We start from the raw sequence: 20,220 nt of genomic DNA, 5'->3' as shown, positions 1-20,220 counted from the left end.
CAAACTTGCAGATATTACAATCAATTCCTTCATCTAAATCGTTAATGTATATTGCAAAGAGCTGTGATCCCAGCACTGAGTCCTGCGGCATTCCACTAGTCACTGCCTGCCATTCTGAAAAGGACCCGTTTATCCCTACTCTCTGCTTCCTGTCTACCAACCAGTTCCCTATCCACGTCAGTACATTACCCCAATACCATGCGCTTTGGTTTTGCACACCAATCTCTGTGAGGGACCTTGTCAAAAGCCTACACCACATCCACTGGTTCTCTCTTGTCCACTCGGCTAGTTTCATCCTCAAAAAATTCCAGAAGATTTGTCAAGCTTGATTTCCCTTTCATAAATCCGTGCTGACTTGGACCGATCATGTCCTTGCTTTCCAAATGCGCTGCTATTTCATCCTTAATGATTGATTCCAACATTTTCCCCACTACTGATGTCAGGCTAACCGATCTATAATTACCCGTTTTCTCTCACCCTCCTTTTATAAAAAGTGGTGTTACATTAGCTACCCTCCAGTCCATAGGCACTGATCCAGATTCGATAGACTGTTGGAAAATGATCACCAATGCATCCATTACTTCTAGGGCCACTCCCTTAATTACTCTGGGATGAAGACTATCAGGCCCCGGGGATTTATTGGCATTCAATCCCATCAATTTCCTTACACAATTTCCCGCCTAATTATGATATCCTTCAGTTCCTCCTTCTCACTAGATCAACTGTCCGCTAGTACATTCGTGTCTTCCTTCGTAAAGACAGAACCGAAGTATTTGTTCAATAGGTCTGCCATTTCTTTGATCTCCATTATAAATTCAGCTGAATCCGACTACAAGGGACCTACCTTTGTCGTCACTAATCTTTTTCTCTTCACATATTTATGGAAGCTTTTGCAGTCTGTTTTTATGTTCCATGCAAGCTTCGTCTCGTACTCTATTTTCCCCCTCTTAATAAAATCCTTAGTCCTCCTCTGTTGAACTTTACATTTCTCCCAGTCCTCAGGTTTGTTGCATTTTCGAGACAATTTGTGTTCCTCTTCCTTGGCTTCAAAACTATCCTTAATTTCACTTGTTAGCCACGGTTGAGGCACCTTCCCAGTTTTACTTTTACTCCAGACAGCGATGCACAATTGCTGAAGTTCATCCATGTGATCCTTAAATGATTGCCATTGCTGATCCACCGGCAACCTTTTAAGTATCCTTTGCCAGTCTATTCTAGCCAATTCACGCCTCATACCGTCAAAGTTACATTTGCTTAAGTTCAGGACCCTAGTTCCCGAATTAACTGTGACATTCTCCATCTTAATAAAGAATTCTACCATATTATGGTCACTCAAGGGACCATATTATGGTCAGAACAAGATTGATAATTAGTCCCTTCTCATTACACATCACCCAGTCTAGAATGGCCAGCTCTCTACTTCCATCTACTTCCAGCTCTCGAAATCCATCCCTATTATACTCTAGGAAATCCTTCTCCACCGCATTGCTAACAGTTTGGTTAGCCCAATCAATATGTAGATTAAAGTCGCCCATGTTAATTGCTGTACCTTTATTGCACACATCTCTTATTTCTTGTTTGATGCTGTCCCCAACCTCCCTACTACTGTTTGTTAGTCCGTACACAATTCCCACGACCATTTTCTGTCCTTTGGAATTCCGCAGCTCCACCCATACCGATTGCACATCAACCAGGCTCATGTCCCTCATTAGTATTGCATTAATTTCCTCATTCACCAGCCACGCCACCCCGCCTCCTTTTCCTCTCTGCCTATCCTTCCTAAATGTTGAATACCCTTGGATGTTGAGTTCCCAGCCTTGGTCCGCCTGGAGCCATGTCTCCGTGATGCCAATCACATCATATTTGTTAACTGCTGTCTGCGCAGTTAATTCGTCCACCTTTTTCCGAATACTCAGAGCCTTCAGACTTGTAGATTTTAACACACTTTGCCCCTTTAGAATTTTTCTGTAAAGTGGCCCTTTGTGTTTTTTGCCTTGGATTTCTCTGCCCTCCACTTTTACTATTCTCCTTTCGATCTTTTGCTTCTGGCTCCATTTTATTTCCCTCTGACTCCCTGCATAGATTCCCACCCCCCTGCCATGTTAGTTTAACTCCTCCCCAACAGCACGAGCAAACACTCCCCCTAGGACATTGGTTCCGGTCCTGCCCAGGTGCAGACCATCCGGTTTGTACTGGTCCCACCTCCCCCAGAACCGGTTCCAATGTTCCAGGAATTTGAATCCCTCCCTGCTGCACCACTCCTCAAGCCATGTATTCAAATTAGCTATCCTGCGATTCCTACTCTAACTTGCACGTGGCAGTGGTAGCAATCCCGAGATTACCAACTTTGAGGTCCTACTTTTTAATTTAGTTCCTAGCTCCCTAAATTCGTCTCGTAGAACCTCATCCCGTGTTTTATCTATATCGTTGGTACCTATGTGCACCACGACAACATGTTCACCCTCCATTTTCAGAATATCCTGAACCCGTTCCTAGACATCCTTGACACTTGCACCAGGGAGGCAAAATACATTTAAACATAGAAACATAGAAAATAGGTGCAGGAGTAGGCCATTCGGCCCTTCGAGCCTGCACCACTATTCAATAAGATCATGGCTGATCATTCACCTCAGTACCCCTTTCCTGCTGACTCTCCATACCCCTTGATCCCTTTAGCCAGAATGGCCATATCTAATTCCCTCTTGAATATATCTAACGAACTGGCATCAACAACTCTCTGCGGTAGAGAATTCCACAGGTTAACAACTCTCTGAGTGAAGAAGCCCTCCTCAACTCGGTCCTGAATGGCTTACCCATTATCCTTAGACTGTGATCCCTGGTTCTGGATTTCCCCAACATCGGGAACATTCTTCCTGCATCTAAACTGTCCAGTCTCGTCAGAATTTTATATGTTTCTATGAGATCCCTTTTCATTTTTATAAACTCCAGTGAATACAGGCCTAGTCGATCCAGTCTCTTCTCATATGTCAGCCCTGCCATCCCGGGAATCAGTCTGGTTAATTATCATTTGCCAGTCTATACTAGCCAATTCACATCTCATACCATCGAAGTTACCTTTCCCCAAGTTCAGGGCCCTCGTCTCTGAATTAACTGTGTCACTCTCCATCTTAACAAAGAAATCTACCATATTATGGTCACTCTTCCCCAAGTGGACTCGCACAACAAGACTGCTAATTAGTCCTTTCTCATTACACATCACCTATCTAGGATGGCCAGCCCTCTAGTTGGTTCCTCGACATGTTAGTCTGGAAAACCATCCCTAATACACTCCAGGAAATCCTGGAGTCTCGGTTACAGCGGAAGAAACGCCTATCTATTCCCCTTACAATCGAATCCCCTATCACTATCGCTCTCCCACTCTTTTTCCTGCCCTCCAGTGCAGCAGAGCCACCCACAGTGCATTGAACCTGGCTGTTGTTCTCCCCCCTGATGAGTCCTCCCCCTCAACAGTACCCAAAGCAGTGTATCTGTTTATCAGGGGGATGACCGCAGGGGACCCCTGCACTACCTTCCTTGCAAGACTCTTCCTGCTGGTCACCCATTTACTATCTGGCTGTGTACCTTTTACCTGAGGTATGACCAACTCACTAAATGTGCTATTCACTTCATTCGCACCATACTGAATGCTCCAGAGTTCATCCACACGCAGCTCCAGTGCCGCAATGCGGTCCGTCAGGGGCTGGAGCGGGATACACTTCCCGCACACGTAGTGGACAGGGATAGCGGAGGCGTCCCTGACTTCCCACATAGTACAGGAGGAGCACAACACGTGTCGGAGCTGTCCTGCCATGAATTAACCGTTAGATAAACTTAATTTGGCAACAACAATGCTAAATGTTACTTACTGACAGAGAACAACATAAGAAAAGCTAATTACCAACTTTGCATTAATCGAATAACATAACTGGGGAGCCTAAAACAGGCCCTAAATGCCCAGCAACTGTATTCAAGCTGGAGGGCCTGAGAGCTTCAGAGAAGTCCATGACCTGATCCTACACTTCCAGGGTGGCATTTCAATCCCAATCTAAGCTTTTCACTTACAACATCCCCCTAACTCTGATTCAAATCGGCAGACACTTGGCAGATTAAGTTTAACACAGAGAATTGTGAAGTAAGGTATGTTGGTAGGAAGATTGAGGAGCGGCAATATGAACTAAATAGTGCAATTTAAAGGGAGAGCATGGAAATAGAGACCTGTGGGTGTATTTACACACAACTTTGAAGGCTGCCGGACAAGTTGAAAAGGGAGTTAGATGTCATTCTGTGCCATATGCTTTATTAATAGAGCAATAGAGCACAAAATCAAGGAAGTCATGTTAAGATATTAGAAAACACTGTTTAGGCATCAGCAGGGGTATGGTGTTCATTTCAGGTAACCTCACGTTGGGAAAAATGTCAAGGCATTGGAGCATGTACAGAAGAGAAATTCTAGAGTGGTTCCATGGATGAGGGTCTTCAGTCACCTGGAGACACTGGAGAACTGGGGTTCTTCTCCTTAGAACAGAGGATGCGAAGGGCAGATTGATCAGAATGGTACCAGGAATGGGGATTCCGGTTATATGGATTAACTGGAGAAGCTGGTGTTGTTCTGATTTGAGCAGAGATGGTCAAGAGTGTCTATAGGTATATCAAATGAAAAAAGTGGCTGAAGTAAATGTTGGTCTCTTAGAGGACGAGACCTGGGAACTAGTAATGGGGAACATGGACATGGCAGAAACTCTGAACAATTATTTTGTATCAGTCTTTACGGTAGAGGATACTAACAATATTCCAACAGTGGATAATCATGGGGCTATAGCGGGGGAGAAATTAACACAATCAAAATCACTAAGGAGGTGGTTCTCAGTAGGATAATGAGACAAAAGGCAGGTAAATCCGTTGGACCTGATGGCTTGCATCCTAGGGTCTTAAGAGAAGTAGTGGCAGGGATTGTGGATGCATTGGTTCGAATTTACAAACATTCCCTGGATTCTGGGACGGTCCCAGCAGATTGGAAAACTGCAAATTGAACGCCCCTATTTAATAAAGGAGGCAAACAAAAAGCAGGAGACTACAGACTAGTTAGCCTAACATTTGTGTTTGCGAAAATGTTGGGTTCCATTATTAAAGAAGCAGCAGCAGGACATTTGGATAAGCAAAATTCGGTCAGGCAGAGTCAGCATGGAGGGGAAGTCATGTTTGACAAATTTGCTGGAGGTCTTTGAGGATGTAACGAACAGGATAGATAAAGGGATGTGGTGCATTTCGAATTCCAGAAGACATTTGACAAGGAGCCAAATAAAAGGTTACTGCACAAGATAAAAGTTCACGGCGTTGGGGGTGATAGTTTATCATGGATAGAGGATTGGCTACCTAACAGAAAACAGAGAGTCGGGATAAATTGTTCATTTTTTGGTTGGCAATCAGTAACTAGTGTGGTGCCGCATGGATCAGTGCTGGGACCCCAACTATTTACAAGCTATACTAATGACTTGGAAGGAGGGACCGAGTGTAAGGTGGCCAAGTTCACCGACAATACAACGATGGAAGGAAAAGCCATGTGTGAGGAGGATACATAAAATATTCAAAAGGACATAGACAGGCTAAGTGAGTGGGCAAAAAAATTGCAAATGTAGTGTAATGTTGGAAAATGTGTGGTCATGCACTTTGGCAGAAAAAAATCAAAGAGCAAGTCAATATTTAATGGAGAAAGTTCGCAAAGTGCCGCAGTACAGCGGGAACTTGGGGTAATTGCGCATGAAACACAAAAGGATAGTATGCAGCTATAGATATTTATCGGAAGGTCAATGGTATCTTGGCTTTTATTGCAAAGGGGATGGAGTTTAAAAGCAGGGAAGTCGTGCTACAGTTGCACAACGTATTGGTGAAGCCACACCTGGAATACTGCGTGCAGTTTTGGTTTCCGTATTTAAGAAAGACTATACTTGCTTTGGAGGAAGTTCAGAGAAGGTTCACTAGGTTGATTCCAGAGATGGGGTCGTAGACTTATGAGGAACGGTTGAGTAGGTTGGCTTCTGTTCATTGGAGTTCAGAAGAATGCGAGATGATCTTATTGAAACGTATAAGATTATGAGGGGGCTTGACAAGTTGGATGCAGAGAGGATTTTTCCACTGATGCGGGAGACTAGAACTAGGGTGCATGATCTTAGAACATGGTGCCCCCCCATTTAAAACAGATATGAGGAGGAATTTCCTCTCTCGGCGGCTTGTGAATCTATGGAATCTGCTGTCTCGGAGAGCTGTGGAAGCTGCGACATTGAATACATTTAAGGCAGAGATAGACAGTTTCTTGAGCGATAAGGAGATAAGGGTTATGGGGAGTGGCTGGGGATGTGGAGCTGAGTCTAGGATCAGCTCAGCCATTATCTTATTGCATGGCATAACAGGCTCGAGGGGCCGAATTGCCTACTCCTGTTCCTATTTCTTAAGTAGTCATGTTCTTTTGTTAGTGAGAGATTGACCAGAATGGTTCCCGGAATATGGTCCTTCTGTTACGTGGAAAGACGGGAGATGCTGAGGTTGTTCTCCAAAGAGCTGAGATGGTTAATGGAGATTGACCAGAATTGCTCCAGGGATGGGGTATTTCAGTTATGTGGAGAGATTGTAGAAGCTGGGTATGTTGTCCTTAGAGCAGAGAAGGTTAAGTAGAGATTGACTAGAGGTCTTCAAAGTATAAAAAAATTCAATAAAGTAATAAAGGAGCAACTATTTCCAATGACAGGTGGGCTGGTAACCAGAGGGCACAGATTTAATGTGATTGCCAAAAGAACAAGAAGCGACTGAAGGAAGATTTTGTTTAAACAGCGAGTTGTTGTGATCTGGAATGAACTGTCTGAAAGGGAGGTGGACGCAGATTCAACAGTAACTTTCAAAAGGGAATTTGCCAAAAGTACTTAAAGTAAAAACGATACAGTGGATAAATCAGCGGAGTGGGATTAATTGGAAGGCTCCACCAAAGAGACATAGCCGGCACGATTTGCAGATGGACTCTCTCTGGACTGAACAATTCTATGATTCTACGGTCACCTACACCTTACAAAATAAGAAACTGAATGGGCCAGATGAGCAAAGTGAACCTGTGGTTCAGGTGAACAAATCATTAAAACTGTATCACAGGTCAGCAAAGCGATTCAGATGAAACAGTGAATTAAGGTTTATTTATAAGCCAAATTAAATGAACAGCAGAGAAACTGGCAAAGGTAAGAAGTGGTGTTACACATGAATCGGTGCTGAGACCACTCCTGTTCAACATTTAAATAACCAATTCGGACTCGGGAATCGGGAGTGAAATTTCAAACTTTGTGGATGCTTCCACAATGGGCGTGTATCGTTAACGCTGAGGAGGTAAGCGGCAAAAACATTGAATACAATAATAAACTTGCAGACTGGGCGTGCAATTGGCAAGGAACATCTGTTGTCCATCTGTAAAGTATGCACTCCCATGTTCCGCCACCAGCGAGCGCATCCCCTGAAGTCCCAAGAATCCCAGCATCCCTTGGGAGCACTGGATATAAGCCGATCCCGAAGGCCTGTTCCTCACTCTGGAGTGTCTCAATAAAGACTGAGGTCATTGTTACTTTAACCTCACTATGTGCAGTCTCATCTGTGTTAGGAACACAATACATCAATATAGAGGGCTGTGAGTTGGTGCGCTTTAATAGGAAGAATATGAAGATGACATTTTCATTGGAAAATAATGATCGAAACGGGAATGAGGAACAGAGGGATGGGATGGTACAGTTACGCAAATCACTAAATGTAGCGATGCAGGTTCATCAATCCATAAAAAAGAAAGAACAGGCTTGGGTTCATGTCTCGAGGGATAGAATTGTAAAACATTGTTTGGATCCTTGGTGTAAATATTAAAAAATTGACATCGAGGCACTGGAGAACGTGCAAAGTTTATTTCCTGGAATGATACCAGAACTGAGAGGATGTATTATCATGAAATGTCGAACAGTCCGTGGCTCTTTTCTTTAGCAAAGAGAAGACTAAGGGATGGTCAGATTGTTCCTTTTAGGATATGAAAGGCTTTGATAGATAGAGGGAGAAAAGATGATTCCACTTGTGGCAGAGACCAACACTCAGGGGCATAGATTTAAGACAGCCATTAATAAATCCAACAGGGATTAGGGGACATCTTGACACCGAGGCACAAAATGAGGTTTCATCAAATAATCTTGATCAAATATTTAGTTAAGGAGAATCTTAAAGGAGGAGCAGAGTTATCGAGGAATAGAGGTTTAGGGAGTAAATCCCAGAGCTTGGGACCCTGGCAGCTGAACGAGGAGGACAGTTCGCGAGGTGGAGAAGTTAAGGGAGAGAATCCCAGAGCTTGGGGCCGAGGCAGCTGAAGGAGGAGGAGAGTTCGCGAGGTGGAGAGGTTTAGGGAGGGAATCCCAGAGTTTGGGACACAGGCAGCTGAAGGAAGAGGAGAGTTCGTGAGGTGGAGAGGTTTAGGGAGGGAATCCCAGAGCTTGAGGCCGAGGCAGCTGAAGGAGGAGGAGAGTTCGCGAGGCGGAGAGGTTTAGGAAGAGAATCCCAGAGCTTGGGACCCAGGCAGTTGAAAGCCTGGCTGCCATTGGTGGAGCAGTTTAATCGGGGATGTGCAATCTGCCAGATTTGGAACAGCACAGTGATCTCAGGAGGTCTAAGTGTTGGTTCAGGTTACAGAGGCCGTGAAGTGACTTGAAAACAAGAATGATCATTTTAAAATTGAGTGGCCGTTGGACAGGGAGCCAATGTAGGTCAGCGAGCACAGGTGTGATGGGGTATTGCGATAAGGTGCAAGTTAGGACACAGGCAGCAGAGTTTTGGATGAGCTCAAGTATATGGATGGTGGGAGATTGGAAGCTGCCCAGGAGAACATTGGAGGAGTCATAACTAGAGCTAGTAAAGGCAAAGATGAAGGTTTGAGCAGCAAATGAACTGAGTCAGGTGATGTAACAGAGGCACAAAGATGCCATCCTCATAATGGAGGGGATATGGGATTGGAAGACCATCTCCTGCTCAAATAAGACACAAGGTTGCTCACGGCTGGGTTCAGCCGTAGACTGGTGACAGGGAGAGGGATGGAGCCGGTGGCTAGGGCAATGGAGATGGTGACGGGGGGCACTGGTATGGTCTCACAAAACTTTGGTTGGACGCCACCAGAACTGAAAGATAACAGTTATCAGGAGTGATTGAACAGGTTGTGCTTGGTTCCAGTAGAAGACAGAGAACATAGAGGAGTCCTGATAGAAGTCTTGTAAATTATGATTGTTTTGGACCAGGCCGATGGGGAGAGAAAAGTTTATACTCGTGGGAGCATCCAAATCTGTGGAGCCAGATAATCACTAATCACACCAATCGGGAAATAAAGAACAATTTCTTTACTCAGAGAATGGTTAGAATGTGGAATTCCCTACGACAGAAAGTGGTTGAGATACATAGTTCAGATGCTGTCAAAGGGAAACGAGACGAGTAAATGAGAGAAAATGAAATAAAAGTTACGCTAAGAGGCTGAGACGAAGTATTTGCAATGGGATAAGTCTGGTCTGGAGCATAAACACCAGCACATACTAGTTGGGCCGAAGTTTATTTTTCTGTGCTGTATATTCTCTGAACTGCAGCTCCACTCTGCCTACCTAACTATTGACGAGCCTCTCACTCTGGAAGCTGCAATTAATTCCTTCACTAAATAGCTGTAGTGACACTTTACAGAAAACCTGGGACAGAATGCAACACGCTCCTGGTGCTGACCAGAAAGACAAGGTGGGAAATATCAATCAGAAATAGTGCAGTGTCCTAAACACGTCGCTGTGTGTATTATCAGATCACCAGCCATTCCTGGTGTAATTCAGTGGATGGAAGTCTGGGGCTAAATATTATATTCCTGGACTAGAAGCACTGGGACCCGCCCCTGGGCTGTGCTCAGTTGTTCTGTTTATTAATTAATTGTATTATTGAGGTCAGTGGATATTTCACCGCACTCTTCAATTGCTCTCTGAACTTGGACTGGGTCACCCCGTAAATAAATGTGTTTGTGCAGCAACTTAAACTCCGCAGTATATATCCGACTTGTGCAACTTTATATGAAGAATCATTGTAATCACCGGGATTTATTCCTGCAATGATATAATATAAGAAATTTATAACAAATACCAGCCACAGCAGTATGAAGCTGCCGGATATGGTGAAGAGTAAAATCACAGATTTCCTCCTGCTCTCCATCTCTGAGTCATTGCCATTCTCCCCCTTGCTCTCACACCTCAGTCTCTTCCGGGCTCGACTGGCCACTAAAATGTGTCTGACTGTCAGAGCATTTAGCAACAAAATTACAACGAATGGGAGCAGTGGGGTTAAAACCGTATCAAACCAGTCAAATCCCACCCATCCCGGCTCAGTATAATAGGCTGGGATTGCGACAGAGATCCACGGAACATTGTCGATTTTCTCCCCATGTCCAAATGCAAAGTAGAAGGGAACGTTTTTTGAAGAGAGCAGAAAGCAGCTTGTTGCCAGAACCACAGCCGCAGTTCTCCCGGTGCAATATTTTGTTTTCAGCTTCTGGCAACAAATGGCCACAAATCGATCAAAGGTGAAAGTGACGGTGAACCAGACAGAACAGTCTATGGCTACACGGGTCAGGAGATATATAAAAGTACACACCGGGGTCATATCCAGGAAAGATCGTGGGAAATAATACGCATTAATCCGCCGCAGTATGACCTCAGTGATGACAACCAGTAGATCGGCCGCTGCCATGGCCACGAGGTAGCGAGTGGTGCAGGTGGACAGCCCGCACTTTCCCCGGGACAGGATCACAATCGCCACTAAATTCACTGTAATAAACAAAAGGGAAAAGAGACGGTCAATTATTGGTCACACATTCTCGGTGACTGAGCCCAGACAGCAAGGCCTGTTTCTTAGCACAAAAACGGCCGGGTGGACGTCGGGTCAGGGATTAACATGTAATATACATCATCCCAACCCAACTTAACTCCAATCCGCTGCTTCCGAGTTTAGCAGAGTGGGAGGGAAGCTGAGCGATCCCAGTGGGCGGGTGGGCAATATATGTATATTAATGCGGCTGGCAGCTTCTGGTTTAACCTGTTTTACGGGTTTAACTGTGGTCGGCTCTGTTTCACAGGCCTCGGGATACCCGGCAGCTAAAGTGAGCCGAGGACAGCTTCGGGGACAATGTAAGTGTCTTCACGGCCCTGGGTGTCGGCCGGAAGGTGCAGCTGTGCTTCCCCAAGGCCCCACATGCTCTCCCACTCTCTCTCCCTCTGCTTAGACTATCCCCCTTTCAAACGTTTATAAATCCGATGAAATACAGGGAAAGATGAAATCACTCAGTATGTCAGGCAGCATCTGTGGAGAGAGAAACGGAGTTAACGTTTCAGCAGATACCCTTTCATCAGTACTGGAATCAGTAAGTGATGAACAGTTTTAAGGCAATGTTAGTGGCACAGAAAGTTGTGGTAGGAGGAGGAAAGAACAAAGTTGAAGGACTTTGATGGGATGGTGAGCAGGAGTGATTCAACGACAAAAGGGATGATGGTGGAAAACAAATGGGACAAGTAAAGGAACAGGAAATGGGTCCAGAAGAGATGAAACTGGATATAACAGGATTACAGAGTGTGGGGAGCGGGGGGTGGGAGCAAGGCAAATCTGGCAAAGATCGGAAGGCTCCCATGGCCACTGGACTGTGGAGGATAAAGGTCAGTAGACCCCAGGGGTGCGGACCAGCCCGCCTGCCGTGTATCGAGAGGAAGTCACAAGCACCAGCACCCACCTCCTCCACTCACATGGCCCGAGAATGTGGAGGCGAAAGATCAGTAGACCCTAGGCTGCAGACCAGCCCGCCTGCCGAGTACCGAGAGGCGGACCCAAGCACCAGCACACACCTCCTCCACTCCCAGTGGCTCTGCTGAAGACATCCTCTATTACCAGCATATGATGTCTGAGGAAACGGGCGAGGTAACATTGATCTGAAAATTTTAAACTCAGTTTTATGTCCAACTTGTAATAAATGCGTAATCGAAACATGTGGTGTTGTTCCTCATTGAGTTACAAAGGGGAACATTTCAGAAGGTCGAAGGCAGAGATTTCAGACTGCGAGTAGGATGTAGAATTGGGGCAACTGAACGGGGGAGTGTGAGACAGAGGGAGGGAGAGATACACGTTTCCAGACACAAAGGAGAAGTTCAGGAATGTAATCACACAATCTCTGTTTAATCCTCCCCAATGTACAGGAGACTGCATCGTGAACACCGAATACAGTATACTACATTGGAGGAAATATAAGTCAATTACTGTTTCAGATTGAAGGCCCTGGACGATGGAACGAATGGAGGTGAAAGGGCAGGTGTTGCATCCCCTAGGTTTACAACAGGAAGGTCCGGTTGAAGGGGAGAACTGTTGGAGGCGATCCAGGAGTGGTCCATGTTGTCATGGAGGGACCGATCCATTGGGAATGTTGAAAGGGGATTTGTTTGCTGGTGGGAATAAGAATGAAGGGACAGAAATGGCGGGAAATGATCTTTTGAATGTGGGGGTTGGTTGAGTGGAAGGGGACCCTATCATGATTCTAGCAGGGGGGATCAGGGGCGATGAAAGTTACGCAGCAAATTGAATTGACGCTGCGGTGGGCCTTGTCCACCACAGTGGTGGGGAATTCTCGGCTGTGGATAAATGTGGGAAATTGGATTGATAAGATCGAGGACCATGTCCACGACAGAGGACGGGTATCGTCAGTTCAGAAAAAGGAACATATGTTTTAATTACTGGTGTGGGAGGTGGCATAATCGGAACAGATGCAACGCCGGCAGCGACACCCGGAGAATGTAAAAGAGTCCTTCCAGCAAGCTGGTTGAGAGGTCATATACGCAAGGTAGCTGTCGGAGGCGGCCGGATTATAGTAGATATTTGTAGAGAGCCTATCTTCTTAAATGGACTTAGAGATGTTGAGGAAGGGCAGGAAAGTGTCAGACGGAGCATGTGAAGGAGAGAGAGGGACGCAAATTAGAAACATAGAAACAGAAACATAGAACATAGGTGCAGGATTAGACCATCCGTCCCATCGAGCCTGCTCCACCATTCAATAAGATCATGGCTGATCATTCCCTAAGTACCCCTTTCATGCTTTGTCTCCATATACATCGATCCCTTTAGCCGTAAGGGCTATATCTAACTCCGTCTTGAATATATCCAATGAACTGGCCAACAACACTCTGTGGCAGGGAATTGCACAGGTTAACAACTCTCTGAGTGAATAAGTTTCTCCTCAGTTCAGTCCTAAATGGCCTACCCGTTATCCTAAGACTGTGTCCCCTGGTTCTGGACTTCCCCAACATCAGGAACATTTTTCCGGCATCTGACCTGTCCAGTCCCATCAGAATCTTATACATTTCTAAGAGATCGCCTCTCATCCTTCTAAACTCCAATGTATAAAGGCCCAGTTGATCCAGCCTCTCCTCATACGTCAGTCCAGCCATCCCTGAAATCAGCCTGGTGAACTTTTGCTGCACTCCCTCAATAGCAAGAACGTCCTTTCTCAGATTAGGAGATCAAAACTGAACACAATATTCCAGGTGATACCTCACCAAGGCACTGTACAATTGCAGGAAGACGTCACTGCTCCTATACTCAAATCCCCTAGCTATGAGGGCCAACATGCCATTTGCCTTCTTCACCGCCTGCTGTACCTGCATGCCAACTTTCAATGACAGATGAACCATGACACCCAGGTCTCGTTGCCCCTCCCCTTTTCCTAATCTGCCATCATTCAGATAATATTCTGCCTTCATGTTATTGCCTCCAAAGTGGATAACCTCACATTTATCCACATAATACTGCATCTGCCATGCATTTGCCCAATCACCTGTCCAAATCATCCTGCAGCCTCTTAGCGTCCTACTCACAGCTCACACCGCCATCCAGTTTAGTGTCATCTGCAAACTTGGAGATACTACATTCAATTCCTTCATCCAAATCATTAAAGTACATTGTAAAGAGCTGGGGTCCCAACATTGAGCTTTGCGGCACTCCACTAGTCACTGCCTCCCATTCCAAAAAGGACCCGTTTATCCCGTCTCTCTGCTTCCTGGCTGCCAGACAATTCTCTATCCACGCCGGTACATTAACCCCAATAGCTTATGCTTTGATTTTGCACAACAATCTCTTATGTGGGACCTTGTCAAAGGCCTTTTGAAAGTCCAAATACACCACATCCACTGGTTTACCCTTGTCCACTCTACTAGTTACATCCTCAAAAAATTCCAGATTTGTCAAGCATGATTTCCCTTTCATAAATCCATGCTGATTTGGACTGATCCTGGCACTGCTTTCCAAATGGGATTCTATTTCATCCTTAATAATTGATTCCAACATTTTCCCCACTACTGACTTCAGGCTAACCGGTCTATAATTACCCGGTTTCTCTCTCTCTCCTTTTTTAAAAAGTGGTGTTACATTAGCTACCCTCTGGTCCATAGGAGCTGATCCCGAGTTGATAGGCTGTTGGAAAATGATCACCAATGCATCCACTATTTCTAGGGCCATTTCCTTAAGTACTCTGGGATGCAGACAATCAGGCCCTCGGTATTTATCGGCCTTCAATCCCGTCAATTTCCCCAAAACAATTCACTGCCTAATGAGGATATCCTACAATTCCTCCTTATCTCTCGTCCCTCAGTCCCCTCGTACATCCGGAAGGTTATTTGTGTCTTCCTTCGTGAAGACAGAACCAAAGTATTTGTTCAATTGGTCTGCTATTTTTTCCGTTCCCCATTATAAATTCACCTGAGTCCGACTGCAAGGGACCCTTCTTTGACTTCACTATCTTTTTCTCTTCACATATCTATGGAAGCGTTTGCAGTCAATGGTTATGTTGCTGGCAAGCTTCCTCTCCTACTCTATTTTCCCCTTCCTAATCAAAACCTTTGTTCTTGTCTGCTGAATTCTAAATTTCTGCCAGTCCTCAGGTTTGTTGCTTTTTTGCCAATTTATATGCCTCTTCCTTGGATCCAACACTATCCTTAATTTCCTTTGTTAGCCACGGTTGAGACACCTTCCCTGCTTTATTTTTACTCCAGACAGTGATGTACAATTGTTGAAGTTCATCCGTGCGATCGATAAATGTTTGCCATTGCCTATCCACCATCAACCATTTAAATATAATTTTAATATTCTAGGAAATTCACGCCTCATGCCATTGAAGTTAGCCTTCTTAAGTTCAGGATCCTAGTTTCTGAATTAACTGTGTCACTCTCCATCTTAATAAAGATTTCTACCATATTATGGTCACTCTTCCCCAAGGGGCCTCGCACAACAAGATTGCTAATTAGTCCCTTCTCATTACACAACACACAGTCAAGGATGGCCAGCTCTCTGGTTGGTTGTTGGACATATTTTTCAAGAAAAGCATCCGTAATACACTCTAGGAAATCCAACTCTACCGCATTGCTACCAGTTTGGTTAGCCCAATCAATATGTAGATTAAAATCACCCATGATAACTGCTGTACATTTATTGCACACATCACTTATTTCTTGTTTGATGCTGTCCCCAACCTCACTCCCACTGTTTTGTTTATCTGTACACAACTCCCACTATCGTTTTCTTCCCTTTGGAATTCCGCAGCTCCAACCATACCGATTCCACATCATCCAGGCTAATGTCCCTCCTTACTATTGCATTAATTTCTTCTTTAACCAGCAACGCCACCCCGCCTCCTTTTCCTCTCCTAAATGTTGAATACCCATGATATTGAGTTCCCAGACTTGGTCACCCTGGAGCCATGTCTCCGTGATGCCAATTATCATATCCATTAACTGCTGTCTACGCAATTAATTTGTCAACCTTATTCCAAATACTCATCACATTGATGCACAGAGCCTTCAGGCTTGCCTTTTTAACGAACTTTGCTCCTTTAGAATTTTTCTGTAATCTTGCCCGTTTTGTTTATGCCTTGGGCATCTCTGCACTCCACTTTTACTATCCTCCTTTCTATCTTTTGCTTCTGCCTCCATTTTATATCCCTCTGACTCCCTGCACAGGTTCCCATCCCCCTGCCATATTAGTTTAAATCCTCCCCAACAGAACTAGCGAACACACCCCCTAGTTTGATTGCAAAATTTTAGTTATAATTATTATAATATTTATTAATAATATTAATAATATTTTTATTAATAATAATAACACTTACTTTTATTTCTATCGCACGTTTAACGTCGGTAAACGTCCCGAGGCGCTTCAAACCAGTGTTACCAGGAAAATACAGATACATATGACACTGAGACAAATAAGAAGAAATTAAAGCATATGACCAAAAGCTTGGTAAAAGAGGTCGATATTTCGGACCATCTTTAAAATGGAAAGATGGTTAAAGAAGCCGAGAGGTTTAGGGAGGGACTTCCAGAATTTAGAGCCCAAACAGCTGAAGGTAAGGCCACTGATGGTTCAGCAGTATAATGAGGGATGTTTGAGAGGGCAGCATTTGAAGAGCGGAGACTTCTTGAGGGGTTGTGAGGCTGAAAAAGATCACAGAGGTAGGGAGGTGCAAAGCCATGGAGAGATTTGTAAACAAGGATGAGGATTTTCAAAGTCGTGGCATTCCTTAACTGGGAGCCAATAGAGGCCAGAAAGCTTAGGGGTGAGGTGATGGGTGATCATGACTTTGTGCGAGTTAGGACATTTTCCAGTTCATGGCTAGAAAAGAAAACTGCCCGACCACAGTCATCAATGTACCTGAAAAATATGTGAAGGAGTGGACAGGAGTAGAATAGCAACAACGAAGTTTCCCTGTATCCCAAGAAAAGGCAGCAGAGCAAGGGACCATCCGAGCTCCCATATCGACATCATTGGAGTGTGGGGATAGAACATTGTTCAGACCAGAGATACAGCAGTTGTACTTTCAGCAGGGGCAGTGCACAGGGGTCAGGGTCAGGATCAGCAACCTGCAAGTGTTTTCATTTCCTGCCCAAAGCGGGTGAGGGTGAGAGGACTTCCAGTGTGAATGGCGAGTGAATTAAATTGCAAATGGGGCCCTCAGAATGTATCAGCGGGGATAGGCGCTAGGAATCTCGCCAGCTGCTCGGAGATTCAGGGGAGCTCGGGTTTACTGGGCTATACATTGTACAATGTTGACCATTTTCCATACCTCGGGAGCCTACTGTCAACAAGGACAGACTGTGATGGTAAAGTCCAACATTGCCTTCAGTATTTCAGTGCAGCCTTCGGACGGCTGAGGAAGGAAGTGATTGAAGACCAGGACCACAAACCCGGGACCAAGCTCATGGTCTACAGGGCAGTAGTGATATCCGCCCTCCTTATGCTTCAGAGACATGGAATATTTACAGCAGGCACCACAAAGCACTGGAGAAGTACCAACGCTGCCTCCGCAAATTCCTGCAAATTAATTGGCCGGATTGTCGCACCAACGTCACTGTCCTCGGTCAGGCCAACATCCCCAGCATCGAAGCATTAACCAGTCAATCAGCTCCATGCGCGGGCCACATCGTCGGCAAATCTGACATGAGATTGAAAAAGCAAACGCTCTGCTCGGTGATTCGTTATTGCAAGCGAACCACAGGTGCGCAGAGGAAATGCACCATGACACACTCAAAGCCTCCTTGAAGAATTGGAACGTCCCCACCTACACCTGACAATCCCTGGCCCAAACCAGTCCAAAGTGGAGGTAAAGTATCCACACGGTGCAGAGCACTTGGAGTATTATCGCCGAGCGCAAACGAAGCGGAGGGAGCAAGCAGCAACCCAGTCACACCACACTCCCGTTCGTTCAACCAGCGTCTGTCCCACCTGTGACACAGAATGTCGGTCATGCCCTCTGGGAACTTATTTTTCGTGTGGAATCGACTCACCCTCGATTCCCAGGGTAAGCTTCAGAAACGGAAGTAGAAGAAATAGTGACCCACACAAAGTACATCCAAGAGTGAGACACACATCCTATAATACATGATCACTAGGGTACGGTGTTCCACACCCGTTAGTGACACACACTCCCAGTAATACATGGTCACTGTGGTACGATGTTCCCCACCGGTTAGTAACCACACTCATGACATCCGACAGTTAGATACACTTCCTGCATTACATGGTCACTGGGTTACGTTGTTCCACACCGGTTAGTGACCCACACTCAGTGCATCCTACAGTGATGACGCTCCCAGTAATACATGATCACTGGGGTACGGTGTTCCACACCGGTTCGTGACCCACACTGAGTATACCCTACAGTGACACACACTCCCAGTAATACATGGTCACAGGGCTAAGGTGTTCCATAGCGGTTAGTGACCCACCCTGAGTGCATCTGACAGTGACAGACACTCCCAGTAAAACACGGTCACTGGGGTACGGTTTTCCCCACCGGTTAGTGATCCACACTTATTGCATCCTACAGTGACAGACACTCCCAGTAATAAATGGTTAGTGGGGTAATGGTGTTCCACACCGATTAGTGAAACACACTCAGTACATCCTACAGTGACAGACACTCCCAGTAAACATGGTCACTGGTTTACGGTGTTCCACACCGGTTAGTGACTCACACTGCGTACATCCTACAGTGACACACACTCCTAGTAATACATTATCACTGGGGTACGGTGTTCTGCACCGGTTAGTGACCCACATTCAGTGCATCCGACAGTGACAGACACTACCAGTAATACAAGGGAACTGGGGTACGGTGTTCCACACCGGTTAGTGATCCAAACTGAGTAGATCCTACAGTGACAGACACTCCCAGTAATACATGATCACTGGGGTACTGCTGTTCCTCACCGGTTAGTTACCCACAATCAGTATATCCTACAGTGACACACACTCCCAGTAATACATGGTGGACTGGGGTACGGTGTTGCCCACCGGTTAGTGACCACACTCATTACATCCTACAGTGAGACACACTTCCTGTAATAAATGGTCACGATGGTACGGTGTTCCACACCGGTTAGTGACCCACGCACAGTATATCCTACAGTGACACACACTCCCAGTAATACATGGTGACTGGGGTACGGTGTCCACACCGGTGAGTGACCAACACTCATTATATCCTGGAGTGAAACACACTCCCAGTAATACATGGTGACTGGCGCACGGTGTTCCCCAGCGGTTATTGACCACACTCATTACATCCTACAGTGACCAACACTCAGTATATCCTACAGTGACAGACACTCCGAGTAATACCTGCTCACTGGGGTATGGTGTTCCACACCGGTTGGTGACCCACACTCAGTACATTCGACAGTGACAGACACTCCCAGTAATACATGGTCAATGGGGTAATGGTGTTCCACAGGTTAGTGAAACACACTCAGTACATCCGACAGTGTCAGACACTCTCAGTAATACATGATCACTGGGGTAATTCTGTTACACACCGATTAGAGACTCACACTCAGTATATCCTACAGTGACAGACACTCCCAGTAATACAGGATCACTGGGGATATGATGTTCCACGTGAGGTAGTGATTCACACTCAGTAGATCCTATAGTGCAGACACCGCTACTAATACCTTTTCACAAATAGTTGCGCGGAACAAGGACTGATCCAAATACACAATATTCCACAAAAGACAATATCTGAATAATTCAAGCAGCCTGTTAGTTTCAAACACAAGTTTATTTACAGATGTTGCAATGGAATCAAACCGTAGTGGTTATTCAGGAAATTTGACTGAACGGAATGATATCACCGTTCAGGTTTCTATACCCGTGACCAACAGTCAAGGAAGTAACATTATCAGTCATAGAGCAAAACCAGAGACCAGCTCACACACAGATTTGCACAACTTCAATGGTTATAGTCACTTACCAGGAACACCAATGACAGCAATGATCATGTAGCATATTCGCTGGGCATATTGAATTGGAAGCATTTTCTGCGTGAAACGCTATGCCCCTTTGTGCTGCAGGAAATCTCCCTGAATTATGCTCTGCGGCGGTAAAATTCCAGCGTCTTTAAATTATACCCTGCGGGCTCTCCACGGGGACATTGAGGTTGCAACATCGCTCAAAATAGTTATTGTTAAAACTTGAACAAACAGATTACGACAGCCGATTTAAGTCCCTGTTGTGAACGAATATGTTTTCTGCAGTGATTCAAATTTGAAACTGCAAAGACTGGACAATTCTGCTCACATTAATTAACTCATGAACGTTTCCAGCTGTATTCTCCCA

General features: G+C 45.3%; 1 protein-coding gene across 1 annotated transcript; it reads right to left on the bottom strand.

Annotated features, from left to right (window-relative positions):
• Positions 1-9,933: 9,933 nt before the first annotated feature.
• On the bottom strand, positions 9,934-19,919 carry LOC139248180 (probable G-protein coupled receptor 139). Its single transcript, XM_070871920.1, has 2 exons — positions 19,856-19,919; positions 9,934-10,844 (listed from the first exon to the last, which is right to left on the bottom strand). Exons 1-2 carry the CDS (start codon positions 19,917-19,919, stop codon positions 9,934-9,936), a joined length of 975 nt encoding a protein of 324 aa, XP_070728021.1.
• Between the last annotated feature and the right edge of the window lie 301 nt (positions 19,920-20,220).

Source organism: Pristiophorus japonicus, unplaced genomic scaffold, assembly GCF_044704955.1.
Source record: "Pristiophorus japonicus isolate sPriJap1 unplaced genomic scaffold, sPriJap1.hap1 HAP1_SCAFFOLD_29, whole genome shotgun sequence".
Lineage (NCBI taxonomy): Eukaryota > Metazoa > Chordata > Chondrichthyes > Pristiophoridae > Pristiophorus > Pristiophorus japonicus.
The sequence above is the reverse complement of the archived record's forward strand: the minus strand, read 5'-3'. Positions and strand labels throughout refer to the sequence as shown.

Bases quoted from the DNA above. Each gene is read 5' to 3' on its own strand.
- LOC139248180 (XM_070871920.1), bottom strand. From the start codon at position 19,919: ATGCTTCCAATTCAATATGCCCAGCGAATATGCTACATGATCATTGCT. The intron at 10,845-19,855 runs GTAAGTGACTAT...TGTTTATTACAG, and splicing joins TGCTGTCATTGGTGTTCCTG to TGAATTTAGTGGCGATTGTG.